The sequence below is a fragment of the Oryx dammah genome, unplaced genomic scaffold, assembly GCF_014754425.2.
Source record: "Oryx dammah isolate SB20612 unplaced genomic scaffold, SCBI_Odam_1.1 HiC_scaffold_5, whole genome shotgun sequence".
In the NCBI taxonomy this organism is placed as follows: domain Eukaryota; kingdom Metazoa; phylum Chordata; class Mammalia; order Artiodactyla; family Bovidae; genus Oryx; species Oryx dammah.
In genome coordinates, this window is record NW_024070189.1 from 51,388,009 (window position 1) to 51,413,934 (window position 25,926).

At 45.4% G+C, this 25,926-nt stretch overlaps 1 protein-coding gene across 2 annotated transcripts in view; it reads left to right on the plus strand.

The window, feature by feature from the left end:
• Window positions 1-25,926, plus strand: part of DPYSL3 (dihydropyrimidinase like 3) — a 116,802-nt gene that overhangs the window by 31,775 nt on the left and 59,101 nt on the right. Inside the window, exon 1 of one of the 2 annotated variants that reach the window (XM_040239766.1) lies at window positions 18,118-18,778. The exons of the other annotated variant lie outside the window; for it this stretch is intronic. Coding sequence (XP_040095700.1) covers window positions 18,740-18,778 — 39 coding nt within the window. The 5' untranslated portion in view covers window positions 18,118-18,739. Of the gene's footprint in view, window positions 1-18,117; window positions 18,779-25,926 lie in introns of those variants that run through there. 2 annotated transcript variants of the gene reach the window in all.

A 25,926-nucleotide genomic window follows, 5' to 3' on the forward strand; every position in this document is an offset into this window, starting at 1 on the left:
GAATGAAAAATGGCAGGCTGCAATTTCCAGGAGGATACTGGAGAGATCGGCTTCAGACGCATTTTATTTTGCTTTGTTATTAATGGCTTGGCAAAAGGATGTAAACCTATTATGGCAATTATAGCTGCAGATGAGGGTAAATAGGATGGTGTTAGAGACACTAGTGAGGAAGAAACATAGTACAGAGCAACCTAGAGAGATTAGAAATATGGGCAGGAAATGAACAAATGAGATCAGCCTGGAAAAGTAGAAACATGCATCTGGAGAAATACGTAATTTGAAAAACAGAGAGGTACTTAAAGGAAGGGTCATACTTGGAAAGCAACAATGGTAAATGAGCTTTGGAGCGGATATCAATTTGGGATATGTTTGTAACATAATGGAAAAATAATACGAAGGCCTGGTGTTCAGATAGCCTTTTGGAGTGCTTTTAAAAAAAAAAACCAAGGGCCTTTCTATTATCTCATTTGATCATCAGCCCAAAGAAGTTGGAAGCAAATAATTCAGTCTCCATTAAAGAGATAAAGATAGGTTAAGTGAGTTGCTTAAAGTCAAGCAATTTGTTCATAAAATAGACTTGGCTAAAAGGTGGATATCTTGACTCGTTGTATTTTTTCTCTTTTCATGACAACACCTTGTTATTATATCTTAGAGCTCGGAATAGTAATTGTTTCTGGCTTAGCATTTACCCATCTCTTTCTGATATTGTACATGATTTAATTTCATCTGAGACTGAGCATAATGTTACTAAAGCTTTAGACAGGGCATGAACCCCACCCTCCCCCACACCTCTTCCTGTCTTTCCAGGATGAAGTGCTGCAGTGTGGGATGGACAATGAATCTCTGGCTTAGGAGCCAGAAACCTACACTAACAGTGTAGGTTTCCAAGTGGGCAAACCTTGTGCCTTCTCTACTTGTGTGTGTTTTAACTGGTAGGACTGAGTGGGTTGATTGCTTCTGTAGTCTCATGGAATTGATCTCTTTGAAGCTCTGAAAAAACTGAAAAAAGAATGAAACTAGTGCAAGCAGACAGAGACAGAGAAGCCTGAGAGGTGGCGGGGAGAGGGGGAGAGACCTCGACACAGATGCATGTGATGTGTGGACTGTGGACAGTTGTTAGTATATGGCAAGCAGGCAAACTTACATTTTCGAGGATCGTCATTGCAAAACCTTCCTCAGGCTCCTCTCTCGTGCTCTTGTCAGTTCTTCTCTTAAAGTTGACTGTCATTTTCTTTTCTTCGGTAATGCAGTGTGAGTTTTGGTACACCCTCATCTGCCCCTTTTTGTGGATGGCAGGTAGCAATCACCTACCTTTCTGGGTTCTGCCAAGGTCATGATAGCCTCTACACACATGGGTAGGCTCCTTGCAGCCAAGAAGCTGATTCCTTCATCTCACGTCCTTAGTTGATTAGCCTGTAGGGTAATACGTGGTTCAAACAGAGCCAGCTCCTTCCGGTTGGGAATCAGAACCAAGAGAAACTCCTTTGATTCTCTCAGTGTGATTAGAACAAAGAAATATGGAGTGACTGAATGTTTCGAGAAGTGTGGCTGATGTTAACAGTGAATGTCTGTGAGGCCTCAGAAGGGAAAGGAGGTGCTTGCTGACAGATCCTGATTCCAGTCTGGCTGCTTACACTGAATCTTTTTAATACAGTCTCTCCCCCTGCCCAGCTACCACCACCACTTTAAAAAATTGTTTTATTGAGATATGCTGTAACTTTTCAACAAGATGTTTTCACTAAGAGTCAACCAAATTGACATTTGTTGTATGTATGTGTGTGTGCATAGATCCATGTATGTATGTATGTATGTATGTTGGTATGTATCCATCCACGGTGATCATCTAACAAGTGTCTCATGAGTGCCTTTATGTGCTGGGCACTGTGCTGGCACCAGAACACAGTAATGAATGAACAGAGCCTGACCCTCAAGAATCATGAGGAAGACGGTGAACAAAGCAGATAATCGGCACACACCCTATAAGCACGGAGCTGCAAGCTGGCAGAGGCTCACGGGAGCACCAGGGGTCACAGGACAGGGGTCAGGGGAACCTTTCTGGAGAAGATAGGGGCTGAGTTGATCTTAAAGGGTTATTTGAAGATTTCCAGTTTAAGAAAGGGATGATTGTTTCAGGCACAAAGTATGACATGGGCCAGCACTTGTAGACAGCCGCATGACATGAGAGGAACTCTGGGTTCTTAGAGTGATGGGAACATAAAGTACAATCAGGACTGAAGAATTATGAAGCCCAGAGATGAGCAGAGAGGCCAAGGATGGGAAGTTTTGTCTGTCATGTTTGGAATCTTAGACTTTAACCTGAGAGGACTGGGGAATGATTGGAGGCTTCCATACAGGTAAGTGAAGAGAGGACATTTAGGCGAGACCAGAATGGTAAGAAGGACCCAAACTGATTGAGGCTGATCAAGCAGAGGGAGCAGACAGTGCAGAAGCACCCAGGGCTAAGACTCAGGTTTCTGGTTAAAGACTAGGTGAAGTGAGGTATCACTAGCTAGGTCACAGAGCACTGGAGAAAGTGCAGAAGGTTCTGGAACCTACTTGAGACATGAGTTTTCTTCAGTTTCCCTGGGAATCAGATCATAAGACAAGATTAGCATGCAGAAAGGTTTCTATGGGATGCCCTTGAGATCAACAATAGTGGATGGGAAAGACGAGGAAGGGAAGGAAGCAGAATTGAGTAGAGGGAAAGTGCAGCACCAACAGAAACCAGAACTGGCCCTGCCAGGAGGTCTAGAAAAGGATGAACCTTCAGCTCTCAGTCAAGTTGGGCTCAGAGAGCCAGGCCTCAACTTCCCATCTCTGTCCTTGGATGTCGGCCACGCCCAAGGCTGTGTCATCTTGGGCAAGGTGGACCGCCTTAGGTGAAGCAACATGCAAACGTGGCTGACGAGTGAGAACCTCTGCTGGTGGCACCTGCGTAGCTGGGATCATAAGCCCTCTCCTGCTGAAGAGGGATCTGGGTGGTGGACCGCAGGGCCCACTGCAGGGGTGTGGAGGTTCTGGTGGCTTCTCAGGTAGAGACACCCCTTCCGCTTTTGGATGTTAGAGCTTGGAGCCAAGAGAGGAGGTCTGGCTGGAGAGAAGACTGGGAGGCAGTGTAATATCAGTGATGAGAATGCTTGACCTTTGGGGGGGTCATATGTACCCTTTTGAGAATCTGAAGAAAACCAGAGACACACCCTCTCCTGGAAAAAAAAGTGCCAAAATATATACCCACAGAATTTTTTGGCTTTCTTTGGGTCTGTTTCTGTCTTGTATATAAGTTTCATTTGTGTCATTTCTTTTTATATTCCGCATGTAAGGGATGTCATGTGATATTTCTCCTTCTCTGTCTGACTTACTTCACTCAGTATGACACTCTCTAGGTTTTTGGCTTTCCTTGGACTGGGTTCACTCAATAACACTCTCTACCCTGAGAAACATCATGCAGTATTTTAATTAATCAGATTAATCAATCCAGTTTCTTGGAGCATTCAGAGAATATCAGATACCGTCCCTTTATTTCACATAAAATGAAAGTGTTAATTGCTTGGTCATGTTTAGCTCTTAGCGACCCCATGGACTATAGCTTGCGAGGCTCCTCTGCCCATGGAATTCTTCAGGCAAGAATATTGGGATGGATAGCCATTCCCTTCTCCAAGGAATCTTCCCAACCCAGGGACTGAACCCAGATCTCCTGCATTTCAGGCAAGCTCTTAACCATCTGAACCACCAGGAAAGCCTATTTTATATAATCCTCATACCATATAAGTTAACCATATTGCCCCATTTTACAGAGGCAGAAACTGAGTTTAAATAAACTTATCTGGAGGCACCGTTGTTAGCAGGCACCACAGAGCTTAGAATTGCAGTCTATGTCACTAGCATTGTTGGATTCCATTTCTGAGCTCCATAGTTGGCTTTCTGTACATCCCTGGGGACCAGTCATTAGGTTTATGGACAGACACTACCCTCCAGCAGCTGTCGGGGTGCAGAGACCTGCATTCCTGGGAAGGAGAATCTACTGCTGGCATCAGGCAGATGGCTCCCGAGTGTAGGGGAGGGCAGCACTGACTAAGACCCCAGGGTGATGTTAGCTTGAAGGTGGTCCAAGGTCATAGGAGTTTGGCAAGGGAGGGGGACCCGCCATTCCCTCACTCTGTCCCTAGTGGTGGGCAATTGGCTGCCTCAGATGTTTTTCTCTTGTATGGACGTTGTGATGGAAAATAGCCCACCTAATGGTCTCAAGTTCACTAGCTAGTTACTTTCTATGTTACTTGAAAAAAAATGCCATAGAGGTGTCATTAGTTCTGCCCTTACTTCTAAGAGCCTTTACCATCTTTTTATACTAATTAATGAGAAGTCATTTAGCAAGACCATAGCAAATCAGTCATCACAAAGTGAATGAGTCAAACTGGCCTTCTGTGGCAAACATATTGGGTTGGCCAAAAAGTTCATTTAGGTTTTTGTGTTACATCGAGTGGGAAAACCTGAACGAACCTTTATCTGAGTAGGATCTTTTACAGCACTTTGTGATAAAGTAGTTTCCTATGAGAACCTTTCATAGTCCCAAGGTTTTAAGTGAGGAGACCTTGCATTAAAACATTAGAAAAGCTTGAGGATTTAGAGAGAAACTCAACTTGATGCTGATAAAATAGTATGCATTCACCTTAAATTTTATTCTAATTGTATGAAATATTCAGAAATCTTTTCTCTTCAAGATACCCCTATGAGTGATTTGCAGAACTCCTGCTTAGAAAAAGAAAATGGCCCTAATTTTAACTTTAATTTTAATAAAAGCTGAGTCAAGGCTATGTGGGTGTTTATGTACTTGTTTTCCACCGTGGCATTAGCTTAAAACCCTCATTACCACAGATCCATTGTTCCACTGTTCAGCATCTCATTATACATTACTTTCCCTCTTGCTATAGAGAATCCCCATCAAATACATAAAATAGGCAAGTGTCAATAACAAAATGTCTTTATCCATCTTGTCAGCAATACTTTAGGGTTTTTGGAGGTCACTGGAAATTATCTGTGGCTATGAAATCATGAAAACAGGACTTGGTTACATTTAAAAATATATATTAATTAATTATGCATACCTTGGAAGATGCTCAGTATATAGTACTTTAAGTCCAGACAGTCCTTATCTGTTTTGGTTATGATTACAGCAAAGAAGCAAGAATCGAATTTGACTGGGGCCTAGGGTAATCAGGGGTTCTCCATTTTTATCCACTCACCAATATAGGGACTCCAAAACCTGTTCTTTTAATCATTCTGTGCCACCATGATGATATGCACCAGCAACTGCTTTTTAATGAATCAACTCATCTTTTTGTTTCATCGGACCTGTTCTTTCATGGTTGTGTCAACCTATCCACTCAGCTCTTCTACTGACCCATTTTACAGATGAGGCAAACTTAGAAGATGTTCAGACTCATTCCAAAGTCAACTAATTGGAAATGAATTTGGAAAATCTCAGTTTTTCCTCTGTTTCACTCTCTGGCTCTCACCTCTTATGTTTACTATCTCCAATAAAAAATGAGTGCCTGGATCTTAAAAAATGTCGAGGCATTCTGCCTGGGGCCAGGTCAGCATTTGTCTGGAGTCAGAAATCCAGGATTTCACTTGGGATCAGTGCACACAGGTGACCAGTCCAAGAAAGAAGTGCTCATTCATTGACATACCAGTGGCATGCGAGAGGAGCCTGTTTTCCACTCCACTGTTCCTTTGGGGATTTGCTCAGAGAAACCTGTGACTGCACCCTTGGGCATATGTTTCTACCATTCCTATTTCTCTGAAAAGATAGGGAGCCAGAGGTTGTTGAGGCCCTAGAGCATTTGCTACAGCCAAGTACAGGAAACTGGAGGGAAAAAAAACCCACAAAAGACACGCAGCCAAAGTCCCTTCCTGGAGACGGGTGGGAAACCTGGAAAATGCAAGCTGGGATTGCAACCTTGCACTTGGGGGTTGGCTTGCTCTTTTGAGCCTCTGTCCAAGAGTGAGTCTCACATCCCTCATCTCGGGGTGAGCTGTTGTGCTGGGCCCGGAGAGACCTAAATTCAATCACATATGTTTCCATTCAGCCCAGAGGCGAAACTGATTGCACATAACCAGAGATCCTGCAGCATCAGCCCAGGCTCTCAAACTGACTTTTAGCAGAGGGTCAGGGAGTTCCAGGGAGAAGGCAATGGCACCCAACTCCAGCATTCTTGCCTGGAAAATCCCATGGACGGAGGAGCCTGGTGGGCTGCAGTCCATGGGGTCGCTAAGAGTCGGGCCCGACTGAGCGACTTCACTTTCACTTTTCCCTTTCATGCACTGGAGAAGGAAATGGCAACCCTCTCCAATATTCTTGCCTGGAGAATCCCAGGGATGGCAGAGCCTGGTAGGCTGCCGTCTATGGGGTCACACAGAGTCGGACACGACTGAAGTAACTTAGCAGCAGTAGCAGCAGGGAGTTCCAGGACTCAAGTCTTGTGGCTTAGGGCCCCCATGGAGGTAGCGTGAGGGTATGTGGGGAGGAGGTGTTTCCCTGGAGATAACTCATTGCTCTCTTAGTCCTGAACAGGCATTGAACTCTGCTTTGGGAAAGAATAACCCTCACCTTTGAGACCAGAGTCCCCATTCCTTAATGCCTAAATAACTCAGTCTCCAAGTGTCCTGATATCAGAAATTCAAGTGACTCTGAGGCAGGGAGGTGACATAAAAATATGGAAACCAACCCTACGTGAAGGATCTGGAAGCAGCAGACATTATAGCTTATTGGGGAAATATTCTTTCCCTACATGTGAACGGGTTCCATTCCAAGAGCACGTTCGTAAGTTCAATTTGTTCATAAGTCCAACAAAGTTAGCCTAGGTATCCAACTAACACAATTGTCTATAGTACCGTAGTGTAATAGGTTTATAATACTTTTCACACAAATATTGCATAAAAAATAAACACAAAAAATAAAACATTTTAAACCTTACACTATAGTACCTTGATAATGAAAGTCAGGGAAACTTGGTGCGCTGAAGTCCATGAAATCAGTAAGAGACAGATGTGACTTAACAACTGAACAACAATAGTACCTTGACAAGTATAGTAGTATAGTACAACAGCTGATGCTTCCTAGCAGTACCGGCTACATCACTGCAGCTTTCATGCTTGCTTCCAGATATCCTGGTCTTGAAATAAAGATACTACTCTACTCTCTACAGTTGTTATTGCTTAGTTGCTGAGTCGTGTCTGACTCTTTTGCAACCCCGTGGGTTGTAGCCCACCAGGCTCCTCTGTAATGAGGATTTTCCCAGGCAAGAATATTGGAGAGGGTTCCCATTTCCTTCTCCAAGGGATCTTCCCAACCCAGGGACTGAACCCATGGTTCCTGCATGGGCAGGTGGATTCTTTACCACTGAGCCACCAGGGAAGCCCACTCTATACAGTACTGTACAGTAAAGTATACAAAAGCAGAACCACTTACAGAGGATGCACACATGTGACAATGTACGCCAGAGACGTGAACCAGCATGTGATTGGGCATGCAAACACACGTTCGTAACATTGAAAGTTCTTAGGTAGGGGACTTACTGTACATGTTTGTTCCAAAGAGCAGCCTATCTTCAGCTCTAGTTGATAGGCACCAATGTGTGTCTATGAGCTCAGAATTGCCAAATGTTCCAATTAAAAAAAAAAAAATCTAAATTTGAATATTAAATCTGTACATTTAAAAATATTGGCTAAATGAAAAAAGTCACTCCACATATTCACTTAATACCATTCTCACTGCTGCAGGCTGGATTTCCTGGGAAACAGATTCTGAGAAGAATAAAATGCGGGAAGTGTGTTAGGGAGTGTACTTAGCCTCAACATTTGTGGAAGGGAAGGGAAAGGAAGGAATGGGCAGAAGGGGAAGCTGTGATGTGGTCTTGACAAAGACTTCAGTTGACTTGATAGGCCTGAAAGCAGAATAACCCCTTAGAGTTGTTGCCCTTTTGTATCTGGGAGGCCAGGCCTTTATATGCTCACATTAGCAATCACTGGATCAGGCTGCCCTTGTGGGCTGGGTACCCTAGACAAGGACAGTTTTCAGGAAAGGGTTGGAGCACCTGAGCGGGGGGCAAGGGCTGAGTCCTTCAGCCCTGAACTGGGGGCTGGGTTGAGATTCATACGTCTATGCAGACTCCTCCTTGCCCTGCTCAGATTCACCTCTTTGTGTAATTTCTGGAAGCAAAAACTCTAGGATGTGAGTGTGCCTCTTTTCTTGGGGGTCTCAAGGCCTCTTTTCCCAGGCGGGTCTTAGAACCACACTAATACTCATTAATGTCCTCTCCTAACCATTCTAGATTCTCCTTGAGCATGTACATGCTAAGTCTCTTTAGTCACGTTTGAATCTTTGTGACCCTATGGACTGGAGCCCACCAGGCTCCTCTGTCCATGGGATTCTCCAGGTGAAAATACTGGAGTGGTTGCCATTTCCTACTCCAGGGGATCTTACCAACCAAGGAGTCAAACGCTGGTCTCCTGCATTGTAGGCATATTCTTTATCATCTGAGTTACCAGGGAAGCCCTGGGCGTGAAAGTAAGAGGGGTCAGTCCTGCTTCTTCCCCTAGGTTCTCGGATCCACATGTTCTTCCTTTTGAGACACAGCAGTGTATAAAGGGCATTGATTTACAATGCGCAGGACATCCCGGAGGATGGTGCCTTATCCTTGCAAGCGGTCTTCTCTGAATTGGTGCCTCAGTTGTGCCTTCAGTAGGCCATTCCTCCTAGCTCGGGTTGGCAGCTTCAGGGTGATGTGGTATTTCACGTAACTGGTGGATCCTTCAGTCATGTGGCTTTTCTTGCATCTTATTTGTTGTCAAACAAGTCCCTTGATCTGATGTGATTGCTATGTGAATCCTTGCCAGTGTATCAAAATCTCCTTCAGTCCTCAGATCGGGTTACTGAGGCCACAGCAGCAGAAGGTGTACATCCATGTCTAGAATATGTGTTCGTTTCTATAAAAATGAATCACCGTGCTTTCCAATGTGAAAGGGGTCTAAGGTTATCTACATCTGTGTGTATCTTTGAGGGATGGTACTATCTTGGGGAGGCATCTGTTCCTGGCAGGCATGATGTCTGAGAGTATCAGTGGTGGGATCAACACCGGTGTGTGGACATTCTCTGCATGGCCTCCATCCCGCCACCGTGTCTTGTCTCTTCCATTCTTGGGCCCATTGTGTGCCAACATTGGGTTGAGGATAGCTGATGTCAGCTAACTGAGACATTTTGTCTGCCTCATTGTTTCATGCCTCTTCTGTGATGGATGCTCTCTGGAGGACATTAAGATAGAATATATCTAGACTGTATAGAATAGAATATATCTAGAATAGAATATACCTAGAATATATACATACACACATATATATCTTCTCTCCTTATGCCCACTCCCATAAGTCTCCCATGTGCTTCTAGCTAAGGCTACCTTTTCCTTGATCTTTAATCCTTCCCCTTACCACCTAAGAATGCTTCAACACTATGCATAATCTTGAACCAGTTTTCTTTCCAAAGCAGATGACTAGGTGTACTGCCCGAAGCTCTGGCCATTTGGGAAAAGATCTCTTCACTGCTGTCTTTCAGCGCCACCCCTGAGTGGGACTGTCAAGTGGCCATGGTCAGATTTCAGTGTGGTCTACCTACCGAGCCAGCCCTTCTAGAAATCAGGCTCAGGTGTTCTCCTCCTCCATCAGCTGATCCTAAGGGCCAGAGGTGTGTGCAAACAAAAGGTGCTGGAGCAGCAGTAGTGAATAACATGGGAGGTAGGGCCGCTTGCTCAGACAGTGTGTTTGTGCCCTTTAGCCCTTCTCACAGTCAACTGCTGCTTAGCCAACTTAATCTTATGACTTGGCGGTTCTGATAGAACCCAGCTCGTGGTGGATATTTCTGACTGCATGACCACTTCTTGACCCAGGTCAAATCTTCTGTCTCTACCAAGGCCCAGTAACATTCAAGGACCTATTTTTCAAATACTGCCTAATTCTCTTACCCCAGAGCCCTAAGAGTGTCACCTGTGAACTCCTGTTGGAAGTGCATAACCTTCACGGGATGACTTTTCCCAGCACAAACACCTCCAGTGTGGTAGAATGTACTGGGGCATATGGCTAAAGGGACAGGGCCATTTGTATTACATCCTGGACCTTCTGTGTCACCCTTTCCTGTCCCAGGCGCCGCTCAGAACTGACAGCCTTTGATGTATATGTGCTGTAAAAGTGTCTCCAGATATGGATTAAGTTGTCTTTAAAACCTGAAGAGGCCATCCAGGCTTTGGAGAAAGCCAGAGGCCTGCAGAATCATCCTCCACTGAGGAAATCAACAACAGTGTCCATCCGGGAAGGAGTAGGTTTGGTGGCTCATTGAGAAGCAGGTTTGGTCCCTGGGTCGGGAAGATCTCCTGGAGAAGGACATGACGACCCACTCCAGTATTCTTGCCGGGAGAATCCTGTGGATGAAGGAGCCTGGAGGGTACAGTTCACGGGGTTGCACAGAGTTGGACATGACTGAGGAACTATAGGTTTGCACACCACCACAGGTTTGCACACCACCACAGGTTTGCACACCTTGCTCATGCTTATAGAAGTTTGATTTGGAATAAGCCCCTGAGAATACTTTTCTTTGGCTATCACGGGTTTTTCTTTTTTTTTCTTCTTTTTTTGGCTTATGTGTTTCAAGGATAGGATTCTTTGTCAGGTTATTTCTGTGTATTTAATTTGTAAACATCTAATAATAGCAGGTGAATCATCACTTTGATTTTCATTCTGTGACACTGGAAGTAGATGAGTAAGGTTTCCTTTGTTTGAAATGTAGGTAAAATTAATGGACCCAGATGACTTAATGGGCAGTTCTGAGATTAAATGTTTATTCACATTAGAATAGCCTGTGTATTTCACAAAAGCCTTGTGTGTGGCTTTTGCCCCTTCACAACTCTTCTCTGTTTTGCGACTATGTTTTTCTTCATCCTTCAAATCAGGACCGGGGGAATATTTACCCTTAATTATTTAGCAAAATATAAATGTATTTTTAAAAAATAGAATTTTTCAGTAGTCAAAACTGTGTGAATTACCAAGCACTTATTTTACATATTTGAGGGATTAAAGGGAAGACAGAATATTCTTGACTTTTCCCCGCATTCAATTAATTTTCCCTCATTGATTCTACTCTTCCAAGCCTTATAGCAGAGTTGGAGAGTATAAAGATAAATAAGACCTAGTCCCTGACACAAATGAGTTCAGCAAATAGTAACCAGAACATTAAAAAATAATGGTAGGAGTTGTTGTTGTGCTTAAGTTGCTCAATTGTGTCCGACTCTTTGCAACCCCATGGACTATAGCCCACCAGGCTCCTCCATCCATGGACTTCTCCAGGCAAGAATACTGGAGTGGGTTGCCATGCCCTCCTCCAGGGAATCATGCCAACCCAGGGATCGAACCCAGGTCTCCCACACCACAGCTGGATTCTTTACCATCTGAGCCATCACGGAAGCCAGCTGCCATCTAATTAATTTAGTTTGTGCTAAGAGCTTTGCATGAATGATCTTATTTAATCTTCAATATATCTACTGTCCTTTGGCCACCCCACCCTCCATACTTGTGCCCTGCTTTCTCTCACAACCAGCTTAGATCCCATGCTTTACCCTCAGTTCCCTGAGTTTCCTTCTCCCTTCTCAGCACTCATCTAGCAAAACCCTGGTGAAATTCCACAGGCTGCCTGCTGCAAAACTGCATGTATACAGCTGTATATGACTAGAGGCATACTTCCTGGTCTCTCTTGAAATTTATGGTTGCTACCTGGGACGGGGGAGATCCTTGGTCCTGCCAAGGAATCATACTGTATTTCTGTAGTCCCTTTAGTCTCCTAATAACTGATTTTATCCCAGCTCCTCACCCCTCTTAACTTTTAGTACCTTTTCTCCCAGACTGTCTTGGCTGATGGCAGAGAAAACAGACACAGTCAGAAGAGAACTACTATAAACTCCCTCCATGGAATTTACCCAGCTGCCCATCTCTGCGCCAGTGTACTCTAACCCTCTGGGTGCTGGTGGGGGAACACTCTTTGCTCTTGAGTAGGGGCATGCCCTCCATCTGAACACTAGGTGTCACCTGTGGCGTCCCATTTCTCTCCCGCATCATGAAGTGACCCCTTCTTTCTGAATCAGCCCCACTGACATTCAACCCTGCTGGGCTATTTCCTTCATACTGGATTCCACTTTCTCTAGTTACTGCTCTGTATCCTTGCCCCTGTTTACAAAATATCCCTTGAAAGTGTTGCTTATATTTGGGATTTCCCATTTACACTTTGATTTTTTTCTTGGAAATACTCTAATCAGATTTTTTTTTTTAAGAATAGTCTTCATTCTTTCTTTTTTTTATTTTTATTTTTGGTGGCGGAGGGGGGGCTACATTAGGTCTTCGTTGTGGCCCTCAGGATCTTCCCTGTGGCTAACGGGCTCTCCAGTTGTGGTGCTCGCTCAGTATTTGCAGACTTAGTTGCCCTGCAACATGTGGGATCTTAGTTCCCAGACCAGGGATCGAATAGCATCCTCTGCATTGGAAGGCAGATTCTTAGCTGCTGGACCACTAGGGAAATCCTTCCAATCAGATTTCATTCTCACAGCTTTGTTAAGACTGCTCTGACAACACACACAAATACATAGTGGATGCACAGTAAATATTACCTGAGTAATTTACTACTTGCTCTCACACACTCTCTCACACACACACACGTAAAACACTGTAAGATGGGTATGAAGATACGCATTCTGTAGGTGCTCTGGACAAGGCCCTTGGTGATTTCACACAATGACAAATTCTCAGCTCCCCTCGGTGCTTGACCTTTCAACAGCACGTGAACACTTCTTCTTATTTGAAATAATTTTTATTTCTTGACTTTCACAGCACTGTACTCTCATGGTGTCCAGGCTGTCTCATTGACCTCTGTCCCTGCTGGTTCTTCTGTTAGCCCCAGGATGCTCACTTACCTCAGAGCTCCATTTCTGCTCTTGTCCTTGGCCAGCTCATCCCCAGTCGTTACTTTAAATAACACTCAGAGGTTAACCGCTCCCAAATTTGTATCTCTGGCCTAGCTCTTCCCTTGGATTTCTGATTTCGAATATCAGCCTGCCTACTCCCCATCTCACTTAGGTGTTGAATAAGAATGTCACACCCATATTTCTGACTTTCCCTCCCAACCCCATTTCTCCTACAATCCCCCTCATCTTTCCAGTTGCTGCTGCTGAGTCACTCCAGTCGTGTCCGACTCTGTGCGACCCCATAGACGGCAGCCCACCAGGCTCTGCCATCCCTGGGATTCTCCAGGCAAGAACACTGGAGTGGGTTGCCATTTCCTTCTCCAGTGCAGGAAAGTGAAAAGTGAAAGTGAAGTCTCTCAGTCGTGTCTGACTCTTAGCGACCCTGTGGACTGCAGCCTACCAGGCTCCTCTGTCCATGGGATTTTCCAGGCAAGAGTGCTGGAGTGGGGTGCCATTGCCTTCTCCCATCTTTCCAGTAGCCCACGCCAATACAAGTAGTACAACCTTTGATTCTTCTTTTCCTCATACCCCAATCAAATCCAGCAGCAAATGTTATTGGCTTTACCTTGAATTATAGCTAATACCTGACCATTTGTCACTGCTTCCACTGTTACCATTTATTCTAAGAGACCAGACCACCATCTCACCTGACCTGTGACCCCTGATGTGGAAAATTCCAGCCTATCCTCAAGACACTGGAATGACTTTCACATCCCCATCCCTATCTTATTCCCAGTGTACTTGCTACCATTTTAAACACTATGCTTTTTTAAAAAACACTGCTGCTGCTGCTGCTGCTGCTAAGTTGCTTCAGTCGTGTCCGACTCTGTGCGACCCCATAGACAGCAGCCCACCAGGCTCCCCCGTCCCTGGGATTCTCCAGGCAAGAACAGTGGAGTGGGTTGCCATTTCCTTCTCCAATGCATGAAAGTGAAAAGTGAAAGTGAAGTCGCTCAGTCATGTCCGACTCTTAGCCACCCCATGGACTGCAGCCTACCAGGCTCCTCCATCCATGGGATGTTCCAGGCAAGAGTACTGGAGTGGGTTGCCATTGCCTTCTATAATTTTTTATTCTTGATTTATCCCTTCCCTAGGATGGAAGCTTCATTAGGGCATTTTGTCTATTTTATTCAAATATTTGTATCCCTAGTGCCTGGAGACCCATAATAGGTACTCAATAAGTATTAGTTGAATGAATTAATAAATCATCACAAAAATATTATGTGGTAGGTCATAAGATGCTCATTTAGAGATGAGGTAACCAAGACTCAGAAGGCTGAAATAATCTGCTGAAGATCATAGAAATAGGAACTGGATGACTTGGAATATGGACTGAGGTTCCTCTATTTCCAAGTCCAGATCTTTAAGCAATACAACTTCCTGGGTTCTAGTCCATAGTTTTCTTATGAATTCAGTATAAATTTTTTAAAAAGAAATTCTTTAAATTAACATAAGGCTTTTGATCTTCTCTTATGCTTTGAGGGCAACTCATTTCAAAGTCACAGCTCTCTAACCACTGTTCAGGTACCAGATCTATTTTATAGTCACTCCTTGGCCCATTTATTGCCTTGGATTTAGCAAAATGATTCCTCACCGTCTTGAATTCAGTTGCTCTGAAATCCAGAATCAGGAAACCCTAAGAAGGCTTAGAGGAACAAAAATAGATCTTCTTAAATGCCCTTTAAGGACATTTTAAGAACAGGACACTCTAAGAAATTTAAGAACAGGAAAGTTCTTCTTCCATCTGTTTACTCTTTCTTCAGACACAATTTGAAACATTTTTACATTCACTCACCTAAGAATTATTGAGCAATTTCTGTGGGCATGGCCCTATTTCACACACTCAGGACCCAGCAATAAATAAAACACACACATTCCTTGCCCTTAGGGAGTTTACAGTGACAAGAAGGAAGATAATCATTAACATATCATGTGAGCAAAAGTACTGTGAAGATAAATAAAGCATAGACAGCGACTAACAGGTGGCACATGGTGTTCCCTTGAATAAGGGTATAAAATAAACTCCCTGAGACCCAGGATATTATTATCATCTTTTTTTAAAAAATATTTATTTGGCTACATCAGGTCTTAGTTGTGGCGCACGGGACCTCTTCATGGTGGCACACAGACTCTCAGGTTGTGGTGTGAGCTCCAGAGAACACAGGCTCGGCAGTTGTGCATAGGCTTAAGGCTCCACGCACGTGGGACCTTAGTTTCCAGACCACGGATTGAACTGGTGGCCCTTGCATTGCAAGGCAGACTCTTAACCATTGGGCCACCAGGGAATACTTAACATCATCAGTATTATTATTCATATCTGTAGCACTAGATCCTAGGAAAATAAGTAGTATACACAGGATAAATGCTGAATGTTGTGAGAATGAACGAATGCATAACCATGAAGAAGAGAGCCCAGTTAGAAGGTTACTGCGGTAGCTCAGGTGGTAGCTGCTGCTGCTGCTGCTAAGTCGCTTCAGTCGTGTCCAACTCTGTGCGACCCCATAGATGGGAGCTGGTGGAGCCTAAACACAGAGGGAAGCTTTGTAGATGGAGAGAAGAGATCATAGCGTGTACATATGTAATAAACCCAATACTATTTCCAACCTTAAAGTTGGATGTAAACTGCAAATTGAATTGTACTGAGGAAGAGAAGTCAAAGTTTGGACAATGCCAATCAAGCTTTGGCCTGAGCAATAAGAATAAAGTAGCTTTGACTGAGGTGTGGAAATCTATGGATGTGGTAAGTTTGGTGGCCAAAATTAAGTTTCTTTGGGACCATAAATTAAGTCGCTCTGCATTTCCCTCTCATTCTCTCTTAGTTTCCTGAGATACCTAAAGCCAAATACTGCTGTGTATCCAAGGAAAACCATTCAGAGTCATTCTTCTGTGGAAAAGAGCAAAAATCCATGCTGGTTCCACCCCTCACTCTCTTGGCCAGACACAGAGGCATCTCGTGTTGATCGCTGCCTTTCTTCTTACTCCTTGAATAAGAAGGACACAGCCAACAACGGCTTTTCCTTTCAAACTCATTTCAGACACTTGATTTTGATTTAAAAAAGAGAAAGATGATTGAAGGGGATGAAAGGGGAAAAAATAGGGTTTGTTGTACATTTCTGCTCATGGCAACAGCTTGAACCGATTAGCTGGTTATTACGCATTCTTGTGCATGGCTTTTCACAGCAGTCTGATCCAAAGAAACATCTCAAGTCCTTTTCTGCATGGCTTCTTGCAGGCAAACCCGACCTCAAAGAGATTAACCAAGCCTTGTAATTTGAAAGAACAGACACACCCAAAATCATCAAGTGATCAAAAATATGGTATAAATAATTTAGCAGAGAGTGTTCTGGATTCTAATGACCGTAACAGAGGAGATAATTACCATGCAAGAAAGGAAAAAAAACAAAACAAAAACAAAAACCTGACAAACCCGCTAAATTAAAAAAAAAAAAGGAAGGAAGACAGTGGCATTTCTTTAGGATTGTAAATGTCCCCTACATATATATATATATATTGCTTCTCCTAAGAAGAACTTGCAAGATCCCTTTAAACAAGTTTAGGGCAGTAAAATCAATGGGAAAGATTCGGACCTCTGCAGGGTTGCATAGTATGCAGTTAATTCTCTTTTTACTCTGTTCTAAATATAATCCTGCTCATTTGCATGCCAATCCCCAGAATGCTTTGTAATTTCACAACTCTTGGCTAGTGGTCTCAGCACTTATGCTTTCAGAACAAAGCAAAATGTTTAGGGCGTGTCTTTGGCTTTAGTCTTTTTTTCTTTTTTCCCCCTGTGCTTTGCAAAGAGTACAGAGAGGTGACCTTTTCTTGGCATTCATTCTGCAAGCCAAAGGATCACAGAAATAAAGTGGAGAATGCTGTGGACTTTTCCTGTGAAGACTGCATTCAGTCTAGTTACCCATGAATAACCAGCCACTTGGATTAACTCACTCGAGTGAGTTTCAGGGGGGTTTGGCCTGCCCTTTAATTATGTGACCAGGCTGGTTCATTTTAGGTTTAGGAAAAGCCTAAACCGAAGTATTGTGTACCCACATTATCCCGATGCTTTATGTAGCTTCTTTATTGCAAAGGAAGCCTTTAAATTAATGAAAAGATGTCCCAAAGTGTGGTTGGTGGCCTGCCTTATAGAAATGTGAATTCAAGTTCCCTAACACAGACCTAGTCATGCTCAATGATAATCTGCGGAATTTCTGTGTGTGTTGGGGGGGGGGGGTGGCGGTTAGGATTCATAAGCGGGTGAAGTGATCATAAGAGACTCCAGAAGGGGGCTTTATGATTTTTGCACAGCAAGCCATTGTTGTTGTTTTCAAATGGTGTATTTGGGTATGTCTTTTTTTTTTTTTTCCTGGAGAGTTTAGAAAGCTCCCCCATCTGACCATCTCTCAGCCCCCAGCCTATTTCCTCCAAACATGCCTTCCTTGGCCGTTTAATTGAAGCATATAGCAAAATAAGAATATATTCCAGCACCAAAAGATCGTGTCTTTTTCTCCTAATAGCCCACTTACCTTTGTCTCTCAGCCCTACCTAAAGTAAACTCAGGACTGTGACCAGCACACATCGGACCCCTCACAAAAACCGCGGCTGCGCAGTAACGCGCCGGGGCTTTTGCCTTCTCACTACAGGTGTTTTCTGCTCCTTGCTCACGGAGCAGCATTACTGCTGTTTCATCGATTCTGAGAGCCAGACAGTGGAATTCCTTTAAAGCACATTATTTCGAGAATTATGTTTACAATACAGAGAACAGCTTTTGGTAGCCGACACGGGGCCCCCTCGCAACCTTCCGAGAGTGAGGGTTACTTCGCATTTTTTAATCTCCATTTTCATGGTCTCGGGATAGCAGCGGCTGGCCAGGCTGCACAAAGTCGGCGCGGTTCTCGGCTTTCTAAGGGGATCGCGCCGGCTGTTTATACACTCGGCGACCAGCAGAGGCGGCGCCCGGCCTCCGCGGTAACAAAGGCGGCGGCTGCGGCATTCAGCCCGCAGGGTGGCGGAGGAGAGCGGGTGCCCGAAGACAAGCCCGGAACTGTCTTCTTTCTGAAACAGGGTGGGGAAGGTGGGAAATCGGATCAGAGTCAGGTCGGAGGCGTGGGCTTGGCCCGCGGGGACGAGAGGTCGACGCTGGTGCTTCTCTGCCGACACTGGGGACTGCAGTATCCCCGCCCCGAACAGTCCCTCGCGCCCCCTGGTGGCGGTGGAGCAGGCTGACTCTGCTGCACTCGCAAGTCACCAGAAGAAAAAAAAGGAAGAAAAAGAAAAAGTGGGTGAGGCAGATGCAAAGAGGAAAATCAATAGGGATAAGAGAGAAGAGGGAGGAGTCGCGGATCAGCCATTCTTGTTTTACGGGGTCCCAGCTGGTACCGCAAAAGAAAAAAAAAAAAAAAAAGCCCGGGCGTGAACGCGAGAGAGGAGAGAGTGTGTGTGTGTGTATGTGTGTGTCTGTGGAGCGGGGGGAGGTCGGGGGTGAAAGGGGGACCAGGGAGATTTACTATTGTCTCTGGCAGCCGCCGCGGGAGCCGGGGAGGGGGGCGGAGGCGAGAGGAGGCGGCGGCCGCGGCCAGCGCACCATTCGCTCCACCTGATCTCGGGGCGCTGTGCGCTGAGGAAGACGCGGGCGAGCAGGAGCAGAAGGAGGAGGGAGGCAGGCAGCTGCTGCAGCCACCGCCGCCGCCACCATGTCCTACCAAGGCAAGAAGAACATCCCGCGCATCACGGTGAGTCGGACGCCACTCCGGCTCGCTCGCTCGTTCCCGGCTGCTCTGCAGGGGCTTGGATCCTGCCGGCTTCCGCGGGCCAGTCCCCAGGGAGGGACCGGGACCCGGGGTCCGAGGGGGTGGAGAGCGGCGGTCAGTCCAGCCGGCGCGGCGGGGCGCCACCCAGACGGAGCGACCCTGGGGTTTGGGGAAAACCAAACAAAGAGGAAACCCAAACAGTGACAGTGGCGTGGAGAACTTTGGGTTATTTATCTTCCTTTCCCACCGCTGGGTAGTTCCCAAATAACAGGCCCTCCGTCGACCCCCGCGCCACCTGGGTAGTCCGTGTGAGCTGCCCCCGGCGAGACCTGATTTTTTTTGTAGAAGATTCCTTTTTGGCGGGGTGGAGCGTGGAGAAGTGACACCTTTCCCCAGAGGTCTTGGTTAGCCCTGCCGCTCCCATCTCTGAGCTCCAGCCCCGTGGCTCTGATGAGGTACCTGAACATCCGTCCTCACCTTGGCCACTGCTTGCTTGTATTAACCCCAGTGCATATCTCGGTGCGTCATACTCGGGACTGGACAGCTAACGTGGCTGTAGTGAGAATAACCAACTTTTTGTTTGTTTTGGCTCGGTGCATTTGCATTTTTTCCTGTAATTTCTCCCCTTCACCCCAAGAAAAGGCTGAGTTTTTAGAGCACATTTTAGTTTGCCGTGGCAGGCGCGTGCTGTGTGCACGCCGTGTCCAACTGCCATTGTGTGCAGAGCCGAGCCCCTGCGGCCACCGGGTGTCAGACGCGTTGGGCGAGCCCCTAGGGCGGGGTGGAGCGGGGATGTGCCATTACCAGGTAGAGAAGCCTCATTTTCGTTGGCGTCCAGCAGGCAGCTCTCGCTGCAAAAATACCGCGCCCGGGTCTGGGATTTCTCCAGAATCCGCTGAAATGACCCCCCCCCCCGGAAAGGACACACGACAGGCTGGAATGGACAGTTTTTTAAAAGGGCAAGACAAAAGCAACAGAAACCCACTGGCATTTGTTAGTTGAGCACGAAGCAGTGCGGTTGTGCTTTGTCTGTAGCGAGTAAGGTGTGTGTGTGTGTGTGTGTGTGTGTAGTGTGTAGTGTGTAGTAGGGGAACGTGTGGCTACTCCATCTTTGCAAGATGAACAAAGGAAGTGATGAGCTGGCCCCTGGGAAGCTCTGCAGCTGCCCTAGGGCAGTGATGGACCGGCTTCTGTAGTTCATTTGCCCCATCCACTGGGTTTTGCTGTGGGCACGAGTCTGTTTGCACTTGTTCGCGTTAGGCTTGGAACAACCTGATTGCCGTCCAGGACCTTCCCCTCTGCAGCAGGCAGGAGGAAGCTCTTCTTGCTTTTAGCGCACTTTATTGTCAGGTGGTTTATTTCTCTTGCAATATCCTACCTTTTCACGCACCTGAGCTTCACTGGACGCACATATGCCACACCCCTACCTGCTGTCCACCTGGTCCCAGGGGAGGAACACTCTCCAGGGGGATAGAGTTAGGATGGGTAGGGATTCTTTCCCCAGGTAGAGGCACTGGGCTTAAGCCCATCCTCCTTGACCACTACCTGATAGTGTTGACTTCACATTATTATAAAAACATAGTGAGTCTTTTATAATTCACAGTATTTTCTCGGTGCCACTTGGCTTTGCAAAAAACTGTGGTGATACTTTTTTTTTTTAACTGATCGAGACAAAAGCACAATTTTTCTACTTATTTTTCTAACTCTGGAGAGATGAACCACCGCTCTCATACTATGACATGTGACAGCTACGCTGTAAATATGCCACTTGCTGTATATCTAGTATGCACTTGACATTTCTGTTTGGGATAAGCAGAGAACAGATTATTTTTTTCTTCCCAGTCTGACCGCACTGGTTCTTTTTAGATTCAGCCTGTGCCCTGATATTGAGGGCCACGCCCATTCTTCTAGGTATCACTTAAGCAACCTTTAAGGAAAGATACAGACGTTTACCCCATAGGGTAATAGCCTTACAAGCCCCTGTAAATGTGTTGGTGCCCCAATCCCAGGGCCCGGTTTGCAGGGGCTCTCTTTTGTTCCCGCTTGGATACTCTTCCCTGGGGCGCATCCCTCGTTTTCTGTGAGGCTTCCATCCTTTCTTTGCTCGTGGGGCGTGGCGCTGCATAGCAGCCTCCACCGCGAAACCCGGGCTGTGCCTACGGCAACTGAACGGCGATAGACGGCGGTTGTGAATTTCTTCGAGCCAACCTGCCTTGCATTCATTGTGGAGAGGGATGTGGGGTGGGGAGAGGCAAAAGGGCAAGACAGGAGGGGGCTTTTGATCTTTGGGGGAAATAATGCGTTGGTCGATTTTTCTCATGCTTTGTGTTTGTATTTCTTAGAACATGGATTCTATTTTAGAAGAAAACGTTGTAATTCTTGTACTCTTGCATGTCCAAAGAAGAGTATGGTTATGTACATACTACCAGAGGCTAACTAGATATAGGTAAAAACATAAAAATATGGACATAGGTCTATATATTCACAGAAAATGTGATTAAAGATCTAAATATAACATATATCCCTTGCTGTCTAGTCCAAATTTTAAATGGTAAGATTGTGGAATTTGACTTAATTTCCTATCCTCTATATTCCTTTCTGTGCAGACTGCCCCACCCAGTAGCTAAAATGTCACTGTAGTCTGAGACCGATGGGGGCAGTCTTTCTTGCCAAGCACCTCTGCTTCTACAGGCACCACCCTCTGCCACAATTTGGGGGACACAGGAAGGTTTTGTTTGTTGGCTTGTTTTCTGTTTTTCCTTCCTTCTTGCTGCCCCCCTGCGAGGAAAGCATTGCTACTACCCTATGTTTATTGGTCTCCTGGAAGGGGTTATTTCTCTGTCGCTGGTATAATTGGCTGGGGCTTTCCCTGGGAGTAGGTCCAGACCCAGATCTCATTGTTCTTCTCAGGTCACCCTCCTGCGTGACCTGCATGTACTTATCCCAACACTAGCCCTTGCTTCTAGATGTCAGAGACAGCAGTTTGGGTGGTCCCGCGAGTCAGAGCAGGGACCTGGTATTGTCATCCACCTCCGTCTCTGTCTCACACAGTTCCTGGCATACAGATGCCTAATGAGAATCGGTTAAATCAATATACGAGTTAAAAATTGCTCCTACCAAGAAGAGCTCATACCTACTGAGTGTTTCTTTGGTTTCAGATGTTGCACCTTACATACATTGTTTCATTTAATCCCTCAAATCAACACTGTCTGAGAGGTACTATCGTTATCTCTGTTGTATAGATTTTTTTTTTTTTCCTCTGCCCAGGATCAGAGATATAACAAGTATTCTGGGCAGGACTCAAACCTCCACACCTGACTGAAATCGAAATGCCTCACTGCCACACTGGTCTTAGTGGCGCCGCCCCGACCATCATTCTGAGAAGGTGACAATGGGGCAAATGGTTTAGATCCTATAACATGGTCTCTCTTATTTTTTACATTGAATAATGTAAACTTGAGAGATGGTAGCTGACCGTCTCGACTCTGCAGGTAGAAAGTTTGCTAGTTACACTTTCTGTTTTCTTCTGAGAGAGGCTGCAATTTGAAGCTGGCAACAAGAGTGGGTGGAGATCTAATGCTTAAGTTCCAGTGCTTTCCAGGTATTCTCTTATCGGAGTCTCTGCAAAAACCCACTTTACAGTTAAGGAGATTGAGACCTGGAGAGAGGAAGTCAGTTATCCAGAGTCACACACAGAGGATAGGAGGCAATGCTGGAAATCAAACACAGGTCTCATCTGACCTCACAGCCTCAACTGCCTGCCTCGCAGAGGCGCCTGCAGTGGGGATTTTGAAAGGTGTGGATTAAGAGCTCCAGAATTTCCTCTAGGAGACAAATCACCGAGAAGTGCCTTTTTGCAAATACTAACTGGATTTCCGTAACAACAACCTTGCAACTAATGCATTTCTGCTGTATTGGAGATTGGGGTGTATGTGTGTGATGTTTGAGAATTGCTGGAAGGCACATACTCTGTCTGGAGCATGACCTGGAAGGTTCGGCCTCTAGGGTGTGTAGTCAGGGCCCCGTGATCTCATTTGAAAGGTATCATTATGAGTGTCATGGGAATTTTTCATTTGGGAGGGGAAGTGAAGGAGCTGTGTGAACTGGAGGAATACCCAGATCTTTGCAGCGCTTGAGCTGGGGGCCTTAGGCTAGACTACAACCCGGGGAAGGGGCCAGTGAAACCCCATCCCTGGATTTGTTTCTGCCTTTTGCTTCACGAAGTGTCACTTTGGATTGGGAGCAAATATTAGGAGATGCAGGATAAGAATTTGGGAGACCAAAAGAAGAGATGTCATCCAAAACCAGCTTGATCCGTGTAAGGTGTATTGGAAGGGAAGTTCCAGAGAAAAGACAGGAAAAATATCAAAGACTTAGAAATGGGAAGCATCTTACATATCTGATCATGAAAATCAAGCCCTGCCTGGGTTGTTCATGTGTTACTCTATTTTTTGGACAGGTTTGTGGGGACTCGCAGCCAGGATATTCTTCTTGCTCAAACACTAGTGAAATGCCTCAGGTGGATAAAGAGAGCTCTGACTATGAGTAGCTATGACTGAGCCAGCTGGGCACTTAGGGGAATTCTGGAGAAATAGATTTTCTGAGAGGATTCAAGTCTATGTAGTCGAACTGTCAATTTACAAATAAAAATCCTCCCTTCTTATCTCACTGGGCTCTTGAAAGGCTCAGATGAAGGAGTGACGTGGACAATGGTCTCTGAACCCCAGATGTATTCAAGCTGGGAAACATTTCTTAACTACTTTGGAATGAGGAAATTAGTAAAGGAAGATTGACAAAGGTCTAGCTTATTAAGAGACTAGTTTAGGAATCAATGTTTCAATAAAAGTTTTCAAAAACAAATGAAAATCAGCACAGTGTTTTAAACAACGTGTGTCTTCTGGCTTAGTTATGTTATGGTGTTTCTCAGAATTATGCTTACCTTTCATTTCTGACAGGCTACTCAAGACTATTAGACTGCCTTTGGACTTTGATACGGAGATTCTCTGTTAACCTAAAGAAAGGGCATTTTCCTTATTTAGGATGAACTTTGCTTTCAGTCCTAATCAGCTTCTAGCCTACACTGACACAGGTTATGGATACCCTTTCTAGTAATTTCTTCACAACTCCCAGTTGAATGGCTTTTTCTCTGTCCTATCTCCTTAATTAGGGAAAAAATAGTAAAGTTGAGATAGAACTGAAAAAGTCTTCATGTCCTAAAGGGCTCTCTCTTCTTTACCCATTGACATATTTCCTAGAACTGTTTGTCTGTTTATTATATTTGAAAAAAATCACAAAATGCTTACAACAGTAGGAATGTCTCCCTAGGAGGTAAATGTGCCTCTCTTTGATTAAATCACTGCTTGTAATCATAAACGAAGTGGAAATGTAAATATGCCATCCCCTCTAGGGACAGATGATAATCGAAGGACTGGCCTCTCCCTGGTCACTCCCTCCTCAAGTCAGTGCTGTTTACCTGTTCTCCCATTTTCTGTAGCTAGAGGGAAATAAATGAGAATGAGTCTGGACAACCCAGAGAAAGAGGTTCCTCTGTTTTCGCTCTTTTACTGTGAAATCCCCCTTTCATCAAATTCAGTATGTGTCTATTTCACATATATTCATTGTGAAATAGACGATGATACATATGTAATACACCAAAAGATAGTTTGGTAGAATAGGATGAGCCCTGCAACTTGGCCGCTTCCTTGGCCATAGTCTGTACATACAAAAGCTGGGGGAACATTTCTCCTGTTAACTAGATTATAGGGGACTTCGTGCTTGGGTTAAGCGAAGTGGAGCTATTATATATTTATCGTTACCATTTATTGAGAGCCTTAGCACAAGTGATGTGGATTATCTCATGTGACTCATAACAGCTCCTATAGCTCCAGTGTTAACCATCATTCTGTGTTCTGGATAGAGTCTCTGAGAGACTAAGTAACTGGACCAAAGTCACACAGCCGCAAAAGCAAGATTCTGGGATTGATCCCTCCAGGGTTGAGTCAGTTCACAGGCAGGAAAGCAGTAATTCCGTATTCACAGAGGACTGTCCCCACCTGCTTGCCACCAGCTAGCCACACCTGTTAGCTCACTAATGGGGGCCAGAGTTCACAGAGTGGAAGGGGTGGGGATGGTCAGGCCAAGACCTCTCATATCACCGTTGGAACAACTGAGTCCACGTCCCCCTAGTAGTGATTCATGCATTGCTCTGCCCGCTGTCTGAGTTAGCTTCTGGCTTTCCCCCAGGAGCATGTGTGAGCGCAGGGTGGAATCTGTCTTGCATAAGTACGGATCTGGGCCCAAGGTTCCTTCTCACTGTCTGTCCCTGTCCTCTTCCCAGAAATAGAAGGAGCCAGGCTCCCTGTTCTCCTTCAGCAGGGCCGGGAACAGAGCACACGCCCAGCACTCTAAGCCAGATGGGGAGCTCTGCTTAGGAATGGTCCGGGAACGTAGGGGACATCTGGAATTCAAGGGCACAGTTCCCTTGGCTAAGTTAGCCTTTTTTTTCTGTGGAAGGGCTGGGAAGTGAGCTTTCAAAGATAAAATGAGATTTGATTTTGTAAGAGAGGGGTTCCTCTGATGGGTAGAGCAGAGGAACCCTTTTGTTTGGTGACACAGGAAAAGGCAGGAAGCCCCTGATGAAGTGTCAGCACGTTGTGGTTCAGGCTGCCCTTACCTCTGATTTCTCTGTGACTCTGGGAAAACCTTATCATCCCTCCCAGACTCTGCGTCAGTCGGATGAGGGCATCGAACTAGATGGTCCTTGAGTCCCTGCCAGTGCAGATGACCCTGTGAGCCTTTATTTTGTCTTCTCTTTTCTCCTGAGATGGTCAGCCATCTATGCTGTGTTCTAAATTGGAAGAGAGGAGTTCTGATCCCTCCCCAGAAGGGAAGAGAGAGCAATGAGAAAGTGAATGAGGGTGGTAGTCATTGACTTAAATTTGGTGGGAGCAGCCCACATCTGTGCTGGATAGAAGGGTCTTTGGTTGCTTTTTTTCCTTAAAACCTTAGCCTGTTTCTCATTCAGAGAGTGAACTTGGTTAATAGACTGTGTGCAAGAGAGCAATGGAATGATGATGACTGATAGGTCCTTTCCTTAGCAGAGCTTTAGTACTCATTCCAATGAGTATTAT